The sequence below is a fragment of the Apteryx mantelli genome, chromosome 5 (genome assembly GCF_036417845.1).
Source record: "Apteryx mantelli isolate bAptMan1 chromosome 5, bAptMan1.hap1, whole genome shotgun sequence".
NCBI classification, from domain to species: domain Eukaryota; kingdom Metazoa; phylum Chordata; class Aves; order Apterygiformes; family Apterygidae; genus Apteryx; species Apteryx mantelli.
In genome coordinates, this window is record NC_089982.1 from 42421942 (window position 1) to 42437852 (window position 15911).

The following is a 15911-nucleotide window of genomic DNA, read 5'->3' on the forward strand; positions in this document are numbered from 1 at the left end:
TGTATATGTCTGCCCTGTCGCTCCTGCCCTTCCATTATGCTATACAGTCAGCTACCTTTATCTGACTAGAGAAAAACACATTTTCAGAATGTTGCACCACACCAGTATAATTTCGTAACAGTCTGGGTAAAGCTCTCTCTTGATTTCTGTAAACGTGATCAGATTTTATAAGAGACCCAAGAACAAAATACATTAGCAAAACCACACTAAAGCATTTATTTCATCCACATTTCTTGTCCTTCTATTAATCTTCCATTATAGGTGATAAATAGTATGTCTAACCATGTAAAGAGTTATGAGTAATTCCTGCCCCAGATGTACTGTCAGTGCTACTCAAAATAGGTGTCAGACAAGACTTACTGCACCAAACACAAGATTAAAGAACTAAGGACTACAACTTAAAAAATGAATTTAGATTTCCTCCCACCCTTCTAGTGAAAGTCAAAGCTTTAAATAATTAAACTCCCTATAGAATATAAGCAAGCTTTAAGTGTTTAATAATGGGACCCTTAAAACCAAGCACTTCCTCTCACCCAAACTTTCTAGCAGAAAGTGGTGCCATTTCACCTATTCGCATTAAGCAGATGTTAGATAAAATAATAACAGGTTTTGAGAGAGAAAACCAGAACCCAGAGTCACTTCGCCTCAGCAAGTGACCCTAACCACAACAAAGACATGGCCGCCTTCTTCGGGGTTTCCTTATATCCTTCCAAATCATGGATAGCTTCCAGAAGAGACTGCATAACCAGATGGCTAAAGAGGTGACAGATGGGGCTTTGAACTGGCAGGCACAGAAGAGAATTAACCAGGATTTCATACTGCTTCAAAGAGTGATGAACCACTAGACCATCATCTACAGGAGGAGAGAGACACTATCAAACAAGTCACTTTGTACAAAGAAGGCTTTAAACAGGAAAGTAAGCTGCAATCTCAGTTCTTTAAAAGGAAGGGGTGAGGAGCCAACATGCAGGACATCTCATTCAGAGTTCTGGTACCTCATGAAGGGATGTATCATCCTGAGACCCCGAGTACGGCACTCTCATCCCAGGGAGGAGCAAGTCAAGAACAATCTTCATCCTGACACTATACAGGCTGGCAGTTCAGCACCCTGTAGTTCTTAGTGGTTTTGGAGGGCTCTGCATGGTGTTTCAGGTCTACATATTTTGCACTGCAGTTTATTTACTGGATACAGCTTCACAGTTTCAGCATGCATATTTCAAATGAGGGTTAAATCCTTAACCTCTCCCCATTCTTCTCCCATTATTCTGGCACATCCCATTCTTCTATTTACTCCTCAAATGAGAGCCTTCATTTACCTGACTATATATAGATCCATCCATGGAGTTCAGAAAAAACAAAATTCTGCTTCTGATACGCATTTTATCACAGTGAGAAACTCTCTCTTATTTAAATGCAAGTGGTTTCTTTCACTGTAATGAATTCCACTTCAACTAATTACAGTTCAGTGTTATCATTGAAATGACTGGATCAGTACTACCAAAATATTTAAGACCAAAAACATAACTAGTGAAACAGAAAATATATTTCAGTTGTCCTATAATAAATAATAAAAATAAATATATCATAGCATTAATTCAGAGTCAATGCATGAGGCACTTATGATATATTAGTTATTAGTGGTAATATCAACTAACACTTTTTTTTTCCTTATGCAAAAAAACATGGAACTAAATTCTCACAATCCATTCACTTTATGAGGTCCCACACATAACTTTTCCCTTTAGGGAGACTACCGTGGTACAGACCAGAAAAAGATATTTCTGAGGTTGCTCTTCAAGGATGCAGAGACATGGCAGGTTGCAGAATGAAGTATATATGAGGAAAATCTCAGATATAGGGCAGCTTAGGAAAAGGGGGAATCCAACTGCATGATTTATAAAGCCTACTCTGTGAATCTCAAAAAAGTTTAGGTGCCGTAACAACTCAGCATTGTCAAAACTTAGGTAGTTGTCCATAATTAGAGAAGCAGAAACCTTGCCTTCTAATGGACTCCAGAGAAGAGGGAGAGGTTCAAGAAAGAGGTTGTAAAGACAGTAGATCATGATGGATGTCATACCATTGTTTCATCATTTTAGAATGACAAAAGAGGGGAAACGTCTCACTTGAAGTGATCCAAAATGCCTGTGTCAGACTAGATGAATTATATATTGACCGTAATTTGCTTGTATTAGAACAGGATGTGTCCTCTCATATTCTCACCCATGCAGCTAAATGCATGTACAGCAAACAGTTCATATCCTTATGTGTATATATAAATGTGTTTCACTGCCAATATTTCATGAGGAAGTAAAGCACAAAAACTGCCTACCCAAACACACAAAGATAAAAGAACTGGCACCAGGAGAGGTTCTAGATCCCTGTTCCTCTGCTGTCTCCACACAATCCCATCTAGGTGAGAGTCATTCATCTCAGCCAGTTTTGTGACATCAACTAGAAGAAACCACTACCTATGATGAAAAGTTTGAAGAAACACCTCTTGAAGAAAACAAGATACAATGATCACGTGTCAATTAAATGCATGGACCTATCTTGACCAACAGAAACTACAGTCTATACTGAATTGGTAGTAACAACTAATACATCTCTTCATTTTATTCAACTGTCTGCAAATGGATTAAGAAAGATAACTCCTCAGCTATGAAAAATAGGATGTTAGAAAACACTAGGTAACCTTAAGTGGTTTGCCACCACCTGAACTACTTATTAGAAGAGATATAGATAGATTGCAACAGGTTTGCTTTTGATTTTGTAACAGTTTTCCTAAATGTATTATCATCAGCTGTGATACGCCTAGCAATGACAACAAGAAATATAGCATTATCCCTGAAAAGGAAGAAAAGTGCAGTTATGACTCTCGACAAATTTTGCACAACATGCCAAATGATCAACTGCATTGAGTTTAACTCTAGTCATTCATAGAGCATCTCCACTGAGAGTAAGCCTAGGGACACATCCCTATCAAAGTTGTCAAATTTCCTCTACTAAACAGGAGCCTAGCTGAAAAGTTTGCATGTATGTCCAAAAATTTTACCCTCAGTCAAGCTCCAAGTCTTGCAAACAATGCCTGAATAATCACAGTAAAATTGAATGGGTTGAGAAGACAGAGAAAAGACTGGAGTCTACTTTTCACTAAGTCTGGGGACTTAGGCAGCAGTTAGGATTGACCTACACGAGATAGTTACAAAACTTTGACTTTAATTTCTCTTTTTTAACCCGGTACAGCTAAGCCCTATACTGAAATAACTTACTTCAGTTTTTGAGTGGCTTATATTCAGTTAATAATAATTAAATGGCCCTATTATATGCAGTGTGCCTACTACATTGAATATTCAACGTATATATGTAGGCTTAGTGGCTCTGAAATTTAAGACAACTCTGAAGATCAGGCTCAATTATCTCTGCACATCTCTGCATGGTACCATGTAGGCATACTTCAAGTGCTACAAAAATATAAAACACAGTTACCATTACTGCTGCCTCTTTGCATTTCTGTAAGACAAAGTGGTCCCGAGCCTGAGACATGGCCTTATTGTGCAAGCTGATGTACAAACATAGGTGGACCTTGCTCTGAAGAATCTTAAATTGTGAGGACAGAGAGTGGGCAGATAACTGAAACGTCCATTCTTGTCTGATAAATGTAATAAGGAGTGTATAGCACTAGTATTAGTAAAGTCTTATATCTCCTGCTATGAAAAAGCACAATGCTTGCACATTATCTTTTTGGTTTTAAAGTTAGGATCTTTGCAGTGTGTTACTAGGTTGAAGTATACTGTGAAACTGAGTGTTGCGGTACAGTGAACTTCCTCATTCTGCTTCTGTTTACATTTCCATGCAAATTTCTTCCCAGCAAAAAGCGAGAAGTTTTCCGTTACCGTATCAAGAAACTAAGCCTGATCCTCATTTACACTTGATAGATGAGAGTCAATTCTGGCACACCAGTTTTTAAAAAAATAAATACTTGTTTCAGTTCTGTTAAACTTACTGGATGGCACATTCTCAAGACACTACTAAATCAAGTGATTCAAGCCCACTCAGTTTTCTACACCAAATTCACACAGCTCAGAAGTGCCAACGTTGCCCTCATTTTCAGGGGAAAACGCTCACCTTTTGATTACACACTTCAACACAAAGACCTTAGACTGTCAGAGGCCAGTTCTCTTCTAGGCTAGAGAGTTACTTTCTCCTTCTCAAAACTTTAATACTTATTCTGCCAAAACTTTCTGTTGTATCTTTACCATCCTTGCAATGGATACCAGATTAACAGCCTCTACACATTCATGTAATACAGCAGTGCAAAGTTCTGTACAATTTATGCCTGACTGGAAAGAGTGTTTTGCAGAGACCATCCCTCAGATTGCTGTGGTAATGGCAACTCTAGAAGACACTGAATCAAGACCATAAATTTATGTAATGTAAATCAATAATAAATGACAAAGAGAGACCAAAGCTGGATTTGAACTGATCACTTAAGAGTGAAAAACTCCATATCCCATTAGCTATCTGGCCTCCTGCTTCATTCTCTGGCTCTGGTTGGAGATTTAAAACACAGTAATACTCTGCCAGAGTACATAGTGTGTCTGTCTTCATGAAGAAAAACGTAGCAAAAAAAGACATTTAGTTCCCTTCAGGACTACTGTTTTTAAGTAACAGATGGAGATATCATAACCTTTCCGTAGAAAACATTTTGGGTTATTTCCTGTGGCCTGTCTAGCAGTTTATTACAGAGAAACAGTGACAGAAAGCAGTCAAGAGAAGGGCACTTAGCCCATGGTGATAAGAAATCCCTATTAAGAACATTAAATCTTTCTCAGTAGACTAACCTGCATACTTCTAAATCATCAGACCAGTCATCACACAACACTGGAGACTTGTGAACAGCATCAGCCACACTGGACTCTGCCCCAGCAGGTGCTCCGTTATCTGGGACTGCCAGAGCGTTGCTGCCAGAGCCTCCCTCTGCAAAGCAGTCCTTCATATCTTTACTGTGTCTAAGGTAAGATGCAGACTGCCGATCTCTGTAGTAGCTTTTCCCTTTGCTTCTTCCACATTTTCTTGAGGAAATCCTCACTTCCTGAGATGATGCTGAAGACTGAGATTCCTTAAACCCTGGAACCCTTCTTCTGCGGTGATTTAAAGTAGGATTCTCAGGATCAGATACCTCTTGCTTCTTTTTCCCCATTGTCCCCAGGGTGACAAGTTCAACAGCATTACTGTTTGAGGACCCATCCTGGGTACTGCATGATCTATTCCTTCTCCCTCTCCTGGGCATTTTGACCTTTTCTCTTGCTCTCCTCCTAACCTGAGCCCACTGACTCTCATCTGATGATGATGATGAATCAGATGCAATCCAACTGGATCTTGTAGCTTCAGGATGTAATTTACAGTCCTTCTCCTTTCCTTGCTTTTCTGTATGCTCACCATTGTCTCCAGTCTCTTTTTTCCGCCTAAACCTTCGTTTTACTTGTTTCTTACCAGACTCCCTACTAGAAGGGGTCAGCACCATGACAGGGGTTGTATGTTCAAGCTCATCTTCTGACAAATCATGCAATGTAGTTGATCTAGACAAAGCACTAAGCAAAAGAAAAGGATGGAAATGGTAAGGGTGGGTGGAAAGAGAAAGAGAGAGAGAGAGATCACACAAAAAAAAAGGATGAAAATGAGAACATGAAATTTAACAGAAAAATAGGACTGAAAAGCAAAACCAGAACCAAAATAGAGATCAAAATAAAACTAAAATCTATGTGTATTATGAACAGTGCTAAGCAGAAGCAAGAGCTACATATTATTTAATAAAGACAACAACTAACAAATATTAGGCAGATTAAAGTATATTTTTCTCAGCACATACCTACAAATGTCCTGAGTGGAAGGGCAGACAGACAGTCGCGACTGACTCCTGGGAGCTGTTCCTGTTGTAGGACTGCTTGCCTGTTGAAATAAGTTGGACAGTTTGGAATCTTTGTCCATGAAATACATTGCAGATATTTTACTGCTTTGCCACATGATTACAAAATTAAAACAACTGTTGCTGCTGTTCATAGCGTACTCTTGAATACATGCAGGTTCGCAAAATACAGGAAGCCTGACCAAAAGCAAAACCTATTTGTGGAACTAAATATGACTGAACATTTTCAGCTGCTTTCATTTGCTCATGACTACTTTTTGTCATTGTTTGAGGAAGCAGCTTTCAGCATTTGAGATTTCATTTAGTTGTGATCTACTGCAAGTGTCTGAGAGGAAAGGACGTTTTTATATCATGCAAAACAAACTAGGATGATTCTTTTCACAATGAGGTGAAGCGCATTTACATTATGCTGAGTGATGGTGAGCACAAAGCAAAGCTACATGGAGTGGGCTGACAGAACATTGAGAAAATTAAGGTATGTTTTAAAAGGTTTTCAAGGCAATCAGATCATCTGGAAGAGTTGAAAGAATGTGAAATTGATGAGCCTGAGAACACCAAAGTGCAGGCTGCAACTCTGCAGAGCTGATCACATTCTCAAACAGCAGGAGAGATATAAAACACGTTTAGTGTATGACATTTTGCTCATAAGATGGTTGTTGTAAACTGCAAACTCAGTTGCTCAATACTTCCACTAAAAACATATTTTGATGGTGTTAGCAATAAACCATTTCAATCTGCCTCACAATCTATTGGCGACATAGCTATATAAAATCCAAATTTAAACCCAAGGCCCTGTGATTTTTCAGGATCACTCTGGAGGTACGTATAGTATTGTGGGGAGAGGGCTCAATAAATATTCTTAAGACTATAACCTTCATTTAGCTGATATGGGCATTGTATCTTAGTATGCAACTCTCTCCCGTTGTGAGCACTGCTACCAAATGGAGACAAAATATTACAAGCCTAAGAGTTTCACAACACACAGACCATATGCAAGGGAAGAATGAATACAAGGCAACAGTACAAAGATATGAAGTACAAATAATACAAAGCCTGTCATCCCAAACTTTTGTACTAATAAATCAAAACAAATTGTATGCAGAATCCATAATTAAAATTATTCCTAGCTCACCTTTCACAGACACATTTTTGTGGTGTCGGTATGAAAATTAAGAATTAATAGCACAAGCAAAAATAGGCAAATGCAGCAACCACCTCCTGATGCTTCATTTTAATCCAAGGTTCCTAATACCTACTATATTGCATGCCTAGATCCTTTGGAACCATTAGTCAATACTATGTGTATTCTTGTTTTTAATGGGAGATCAGCTGAGATTTAGAAACAGTGCTTTTTTTCTGACTTTAGGAATTCAAGCACCGCTCGCTCTCTCTCAATTTGCTACTATCACAACACCAAAACTTTTACTAAATCTTTACTACTAGTCTCAGTAAATGAAACTTGGCAGTATGAAAATTCAGCTAACACAAGAAATCAAACTGAAAAGGCATTTGTGTACAATCCTTATGTTCAAATGGCTTTTCAGTGGCTGGCTGGGTCCGTGAGGCAGAGGATGAACATTAGAGCATCTGCAATCTAATGTGTGGAAAAAAGTACAAACATCGGTAAGAAAAATTGTTTGTATTTAATTTCTTTTTCCACAAAAGGCATCATTTCAATTACATGTTATGTAAGGGAATGTGAATTAGAAACAGATGAGATATGTAAGTTTGGGCATATGATCTTTCTGCCTCTCAACCTCTGTGATCAGCTTTGAGCGAGCAGGCACACCTTAAGCAGTTTGCACAGCTACTTGAGTGTCACTATTAGGAGAAAGATGCAGACAGCAGCAGCAGTCCCATGCTGTTGCGCTACATGCTGCTGATACTGGAGAAAAGATCCCTCCAGACTCCGCAGCAGACAAAGGACTGCTGGAGAAATCCAGCCCCAGAGCTGAGTGCGGGCCACTGAATTCATCTCTTGTGACTACTTCCCCCTTTTTTTTTTTCTTCCCCCCCCTCGCAGCTGCAGGACTGTACCATTGCTTCTTTCAGGGGCTAGGCTTGATCTTAAACAGTGCTCAGGTGTCTCCATGGCATAAAGGCAAACTTTATATCACCTTGCCACAGCATTAGCCTTTGAAGGAATGAGAGCGGCTGCAGTGGCACAGTGACTGTGGAGCAGGTCTGCGCAAGTTCAAGAAACTTCCAACTTTTATGGCTATAAGAGCAGGAAGTGAGCTAGACGAGTCTTAAGATGGTTGGAATCAAGCCAACATTAAAATAAACAGTCTGAAAAGCTTTTACACTTACTATTTGGGGTTGGAGACAGAGTGAAATTAATTATTTTCAGATAAAAATTACATTACAAATTTGATTGCTTATATCTTACATTTCACTCTTAGCTGTAAAGAAGCCTGGACTGTTTCAGCCCTCTTCAGTCAAATTCACTTCCTAGTTCTCCTGCAACCACATAACAATGTTAATAATATGCTGAGCTGCAAGTACCTCAGGGGAAGGTTTATTTTCTTCTGAAACCATTCCCATCAATTCCTTAAAATAAAATTTGTTTGTTTGTTTGTTTAATTCATATTGGGGCAAACTTGACATCTAGGCGGGCACAAAGCCTTTGCACCAGTTAAATCCTCAAAAACAAAGCAGGAAACTCCCAGCAAACCAAGTTACACCCAAAATGATACAGATTCTCATTTCTGGTGGTGTTTCATTTAAAATGTTTCTACAAGTTTTAAATACAAGTTTTGTTTTTAACTGCTTTAAAATAACTTTTTAATGATAAAATGAACTAATGGAGTGGTTTCTAAAACTGAGGAAGTTAGTGGGTTTTGACACTCATTTTCTAATGTTTACTTATGGAAAAAAGCAACTTTTTGTGCCTGATTCAGGTTGGTCAATACTGTAGGCCTGCAAACCACATTCTGCATGGGCACTCAAGGGCCATCTCCACAGAGTTGCTTACGCATATTCCTTATTCTGTAAGTAACTGCAGCGTTATCTCTGCAGCTTAAATAGGAACAGAAGAACCAGTTAACAGCAAGTCTGTCCCTGGTATCACGTCATACAAATATAATCATTCATAAAGTTAGTCAAGAAAACTTAAACCTGTAAATTCTAATTTAACCTGAAGGCTATTCCAGAACTTTTTTCCTAAATCCCTCACGCTTTCACTCTAATTACGTTCTGTCGGTATAAACCGGATCTGTTTGTTCTGCTGCCAACGCTGCCTCTGAGCTAACCTCACTTCTTTCTGTAATAGTCCCTCTTAACCTTCTCCTCTCTAAGCTAAACATCCCAAACTCTTTTAGGAAATATATATGCTGGTAAATCCAGCATCACAATGAAGATATCTAAAGTAGCATTTAGTGAATTGATGTATTTACAGAGCACAGCCATACATAAGTATAAGGCTAGATCCTAGACCATATATAGGTGTCTCAGTACAGTATTGCACTTCATCCAACCAACGGAGTGGGCTGGTTAACCTAGGTGCAGCCGCACACGGCTCAGGTTCAGCTGGTGCTGGCTTGGAGTATCTGCTATACCGTGTCACCGCAAAACACAACATTGAGCAAGTCCATTATCTCTGCTCATATGTAAGTTTTCTATCATTTTTAATCATCTTTATTGCTAGCTTTAGAAACAAAACACAAAATCCTATAATTTGCATCAAGTTTATTTTATAGGCATCTCTGACAAACTGAAAACAAGATCATTTGAATATATTCTCCTCATAGCATATCAATCCAGATAACAAGCTCTTATGGGACTGTATATAAAACAGGTGTCAGTCTCAAGCACACAGATCTTATTGCTATAATATCCTACTTAACACACTGAGAATTCTGAGGTCCTGTATTTATTGAATAGGGGGATCAGATTGATTCTGTGAACTCCAATTCCACTTGGCAGGCTGAATAATGAATTATTTTAAAAATAGTATTCCTTGAATGGGTATCTATTTCAAACAACTACAGTGTACAACTCACTGAAATCAGAAAACTAAACAAGAGCTGCACTAATTTTATCATAGCAAATTATATCAGTAGCATAATTAAACATGGCAATTCAAAATAAAGTTGTCTCACAATCCATTTATAAGCAAGGCAGCTCATTTCGCTGTGACATCAGCACACGGAAGATGCTTGAGGGATAATGCCAATTTCAGCTGATTAGGTCTGGCATTTCAAAAGCGTTGTTAGTATGGATTCCCTAGTCACCACCTTCTGCTGTCTCGGCCAGTTTAAATGAACTCTCCTGTCAAGGATATGCAATTCAATTAACAAACACATCAGGGTATTTTATTCATAATTATTTTCAATATGTTCAACAGGAGCTGAGAGTGTGCTTTTCAAACAGAATACTGCTAAATACAGAGTTTTCAGGACAACTGAGATCATCATTTATCTGGCACAAGGGGATACTGATATCACACACACGTGTCGCTGTTAAAAGACTGCGCCAAAGACAGAAATGGGGGATGGAATGAAGCGAAACTCACAAAGAAAATAAGAATTTCCCATCTGCATTTAATTCTCACTTTAATTTGATGTTGACAGTTTGACAGGATTTTCCAGATAACAACAAAAAATATGGGTCATCTCTCACCGACGATTGCTTAACACTGCATGTTCAAGCTAGTCCATGAATATGAGTCAATCTGTGTTCCTTTCAAGAGGAAAGGAGGACTTTACTTTACCTAAGAGAAATGCTCATTAGAAACATGTTTCACACATACAAACCATTCATATCTGAATGGAGTTAAGCTTCAAAGTAACAAACCAGATATAATGCACAGCCGACATAAGATGGTCTCCCAGACACCAACAGAAAAGCTAATGAATCCTGCAGTGCCTCTGTCCTGGATAGGGAAGGCCACCGGCATTTCCGAAAGCTGCTCAGCCTAGAACGCTGTTAAAGCAGAAAGTCGCACAAAACGGAGGGAAGGTAGGGCAGACAGGCAGCGTGACTAATGCTTTTGTTCCTGGAGTATGCATGCTTTCTAGCCGTGATGTATCACAGAATCCTCCAGATCCCACCAGCTGATACAGTCAAAGAGCTGAAACGCTATAACTATTAAAATAATGGTACACTGAGGAATGGATAGAAGATCACAGCAGTTTGCACATAATTAATCTTCAAGTGGTAATAAGCTCAGCAGGAGATCCAGTCTGAATATTTTCTTCTAAAAATCCTGGTTTGTCAAAAACACAAGTTTTATGGAAAACAGCAGTCTTAATTACACTTTTATTTGGATAATTTTTCAGGTCTCAAAAGAACAAAAACATGGTGGCAATGACCCATGTTCACGTCTCAGTCTACACGCAGGTATATCTTACTGCTTGGAGTTCAGATCTAGAAGTCGTTATTGTCTGATTGATGGCTATCCACTGACCATTAAATGAACCGGTAACTTGATTTCTGTTACATTTTCTGCCATGGCGAGTTTTTGGTTTTTTGTCTTGAGCATTTCCTCCCTAAACATTTTCTTTCCCTCCTGCCCTTCTTCCCCTCCTCCCACCCCCTCTGAAGAGAAGGGACAAAAGTGGAAAAATAACACAGAAAGAAGGAGAGGAAACAGACTTACAATTCTGCTGAACAATATTGTTCAGCACCTTTGAAAATGAGCATGAACATGTTATAGAATGGTTTGAAATCTCAGTCACTTAAGCAGGTTTATTTTCTAGCACAGTAAAACCAAAATCATAAGTGGCAAACATATCCTGCTATTTAAAAAATGAAACTAACAGAAGCAATTACAGCTCCGACTTGTTGATTTAACGAACTTCTTTTAAATTTCTCCCCTTTGGTCTTACTTAGTTACGTTAGCCCTTATTTTAAAGGAAGAGGTATATTTCCTAGTAGGGTCTGTTGAAAATTCCTCTCTTCCTATAAGCTTAGAAGCATTGGTAACTAAGCTTTGAACTATCACTCACGTTACAGGTTGCAAAAGTCTTTTTATTGCAGCAATGCAATTTTTTTGATTTATGATTCTCTCCAAACTTTTCAGGATGCCTCTTTCTAGGCATTATCACTTTATTAACAAAGACGTTATCTAGTTCCCAGAAAAACGTACGCTACTCCTTGAGTCAACAGCTTAGGCAATTGAAAACAAGGATGTGCTAGTCTGTATGCAAAAGGTGCAGAGCCCTGAAACCAGCAGTTCTTGAGTGTCTGGAAGCAGCTAGATGCAAATGTAGCCTCAAGAAAGGTGAAGCACAAAAAATGCATCTTCTTTGTTACCAGATTTTGTAGTATTTTAGTTATAATGATAGTCAATATCAGTATTCAGAGGACATCCTTTAGACTTTCTATTCTAAAGGCAGCGTATAATCCACATATCCCTCTATCTGTAGGACTTAAAGCTTCAAAATATTTTTACATACTAAACAACTGTCAATCATTTAGCATTCTTGCTATTCTCCCACAAGTGCTTAGGTATGTGAGCGCACAGACTCACACCATTCTTTGGTCTGATGAACTATAAAGGACATAGACTGAATAAACTCCCATCTGTGAGGGTATCACTGTTATATTTGAACTCTACTCTGCTGTGTTCAGTATTTATTTATTCCAGCCCTAAGAAAGAGAGAAACCTAAATGCCACAGAGCAGAAGAGCTGTACACAGAATATGGAAATGACTAAGCCAAAATGACAGTGAAACTGTGACAACACATCATCATGAAAAATAGGAGACACCATATTTTTATGAAATGTAAAGAACTTCAGACTGCAGCAAAAAGTAATTCTGTATCAGTGCAGAAATAAAGTCTGCTTCACTGGGTTCTTTTTAGGACAAAGACCTGAAATACGCTATTGAGTGCCACAATGAAAAAAAAAAGTCATATAAAAATTTGCTGGAGTATGTATGGAGTAGCTATGTTACAGATTATCATGATTCTTGTTAAAAAATGAACATTAAACATATGTCATAACTTGAATACTTTGTTCAGTGGGAAGAAATCAAAGCTGCTTCAGCTATATGACAGTGAATGTCATACAATAGGACTGAAATTAGTAAGTAGACACTATCAGCTGTTTATCTGCAGAACTGACACCAGCACAAGGTATGCTGGTATAAACACAAAATTTATCGTACATAACCCTTTTCAAATATTTATGCAATTTTGTCTACACACATGCTGATGTGACATGTATAGGTATAGTTAGCACAAGCTATTGGTAGGAATTGCAATTGGCAAAATAGAATCTACACAGAAAATTACATCAGATTTTTGTATGCATTCTCTTTTATTAGAACACTAGTTTAAAACAGATCAAGAAATTAAAACTGCATTATTCTGTACTGGTTGTCCACACAATTTTTAATACAATTTTATTTAGAAGTTCAAATTTCAGGCAAATTTAGATGAATCCTGCTTTCATGCACTTTGTTAGGGTTATTGTAAATAAAGAATAAATTCTATGGGCAACCAGAAAGTATTATCTGGACAAAGAAACTAAGCATTTACATCTAAGAGAAAAGAAAGCAGCAATAATTTTTATGCCACTGTGTTAGTTCTAGCTTTTGCCTTCCTCTGTTTTACATTTTGATGAACAAAATATTTTTCTACTAACTTGTTTACTTTGTACTGTTGTTTTTTTGCAGTAATAGAATCATAATGAGAGTTAAGTGCCAGGTTAGTCTTCACCTTTGATATTAATGATTCTGTTTATGAGCAAGAGGCATCATTTAGATGACTAAGATAACATTCACACTCAAATTTTAATGCTAGTTTTGTATACACGATATTATTCACTGTAACAGTGCTTTTGAAGACTGGCATTTTACACTTTACAAGACTAACAACTTGTTTGTTCTTGTCTTTTTGTCTTTTTTGAAAGCTCTAAGTTTTCTCTCAGTTCTGATGAGATACAGTATTATATCTAGATTTTTTTTAACAAAGCCCATTACAGCCAACTAGGAGCTATGCTTTGAAAGGATGGAACTACATGGCTTCTTGAAAAAAAACACATAGCAATCTGGAAGAGAATTGCAATATATGATTAGTGTGAGACTGGCAAAACATAGTAAGAATAACAAATGCAGATCAACTGGTAGCTGTGCAGTCCCCTGTACCAGAAAGCAAGGGGGTCACACAATTTTCTTTGCTCTTTAGGACTCAATCATGCAACAGTTAACTGGGAGACGCAGCAATCCTATACAAAGCTACCAAACAAACTTTTTTTTTTTTAAAGGAATATTTATGTTCCTTTATGCTTTTACCACCCTAAAACCTATCATTGGTGCTCATTATAATTCAGGTTGAAAGTTTTGTGCATTCTGTATTGGTGTCACTGCTGAAGATACAGCGGTATACTTACCCATTAAAAATGCATAGTATGTAATACTGAATTCTGCTTCAAGTTGTGTAAATCACCTAAACTGTAATATACTATTCTTCATATATTCACCTCACACTGACAGAAGATGAAAATTAAAGAATATTAAAACCCATATTAAAGAATATTCTATTTTAATGGAAGAGATTAAATAAAATTCTATACTTTAATTCAAATGGATAAAATAGAAGGTACACCATTTAAATAGTATGAATTCTGCATCATAATTGCAAAAAACAGAACATAATGCTTTACCAGAAAACTAATATATGCCTAACTGCATAATCAGTCATTTGAAATATTCCTTTAAAACAGTATCTAAGTTATATTTCAAAATCTCAAACTGAGTACTTCGAATCAACAATCAATAAATTGGCATCAATAAGTATTTTATCTAAAACTTTAGTAAGCACTTCTTTAAAATGCTGGTGTGTTTTGGTTTTCATTTATAACTTGCTGAGAGGAACCTGACCTCCCATAAGAAAACAGTAAAGAAATTGAATAAGGTGGAGAAAAACATACAGTGAAATTCATTGTTTCCTTCATATTCTTCATATTCTAAATTAGACCAATGAATATTATCATACTGAATATTTCAAAGTGATCAACTCACTTCTTCCTGATGTAACTCAACTGAATTTTATTAGATAGATGCTCTGCAGACTCGTAAATAAAAAGTGTTCTGACACACCTGCTCCAGGCTTTTGAGAAGCAATTGAGCCAAAACAAAAATCAGGCAATTTGCTTCAAGTCTGAATTTCTCTTCCCTGGAAAATAAGCCCAAAGTTCCCATCAGAGAATTTCAAATCTTACAGCAGAGAGAGCATCCTTCTCTAAGGAGCTCTTGAATCATAATTAACATGCAGAAAGATAATTATAATGTGTTAGAAACATTTCTTCCAGAAGGCATTTTAACATAACCAGGCAGCCTCACACGCACATATAAGCATAACCTCTGTGGACTGTATTTCAAACACGAGATTTGTTCCACTGGTTAACCACAATGGAAAGAAATGAATACACCAGATTCTTATCATACTAGCATTCTCCTTAAATTATTCATATATTTAGGAAGACATTAAACATTTACAGAGAAAAGATATGGTGCAGAGAACTAACCAGTGGCAAATAGCTAATGAACAAAGTCAAGTCTTTACTTATATTTTAAATAAACCTAGATTTAAATAAATCTAAAAAAAAAAATTCAAATTCTGAAATCCAGAGCAGTGCATAAGATTACTTCCTACAAAGGACGACAGAGTTGCCTCTACTAGCAGCACCATGGAAAATGGGTGGGAGAATGAGAGAAAAGTCAAAGGGGGAGGATTAAAAAAGAAATAAAAGAAATAAAATATAAAATCAAAATAAAATAACAGCAACTCACATTTCCAATATTTCTATATTTGTGCTTATATCTATTACAGTAGGATAGGTTTTGAAAGCCATATTAAGTAAGTAGGCCTCTGCTCTGCCACTGTGTGATAATAGGAAATACAGATCAATCCCAGATATGATCTATTATTCCCAGTGCCAGTGGGGCAGGAGGCAAGAAGACCTAGCTATGGATTTATTGATTCTACAGGAAAAATCTAGATTATTACTACAAGTGCCACAGAAATTGGACGCTCA

General features: G+C 37.4%; 1 protein-coding gene across 1 annotated transcript in view; it reads right to left on the reverse strand.

Moving 5' to 3' along the window:
* The window catches only part of MARCHF1 (membrane associated ring-CH-type finger 1), a 90315-nt gene that overhangs the window by 28969 nt on the left and 45435 nt on the right, over positions 1-15911 (reverse strand). The window contains exons 3-4 of the mRNA XM_067297875.1: positions 5870-5949; positions 4842-5579 (exon numbers count right to left, since the gene is read on the reverse strand). Coding sequence (XP_067153976.1) covers positions 4842-5579; positions 5870-5949 — 818 coding nt within the window. The remainder of the gene's footprint in view (positions 1-4841; positions 5580-5869; positions 5950-15911) is intronic.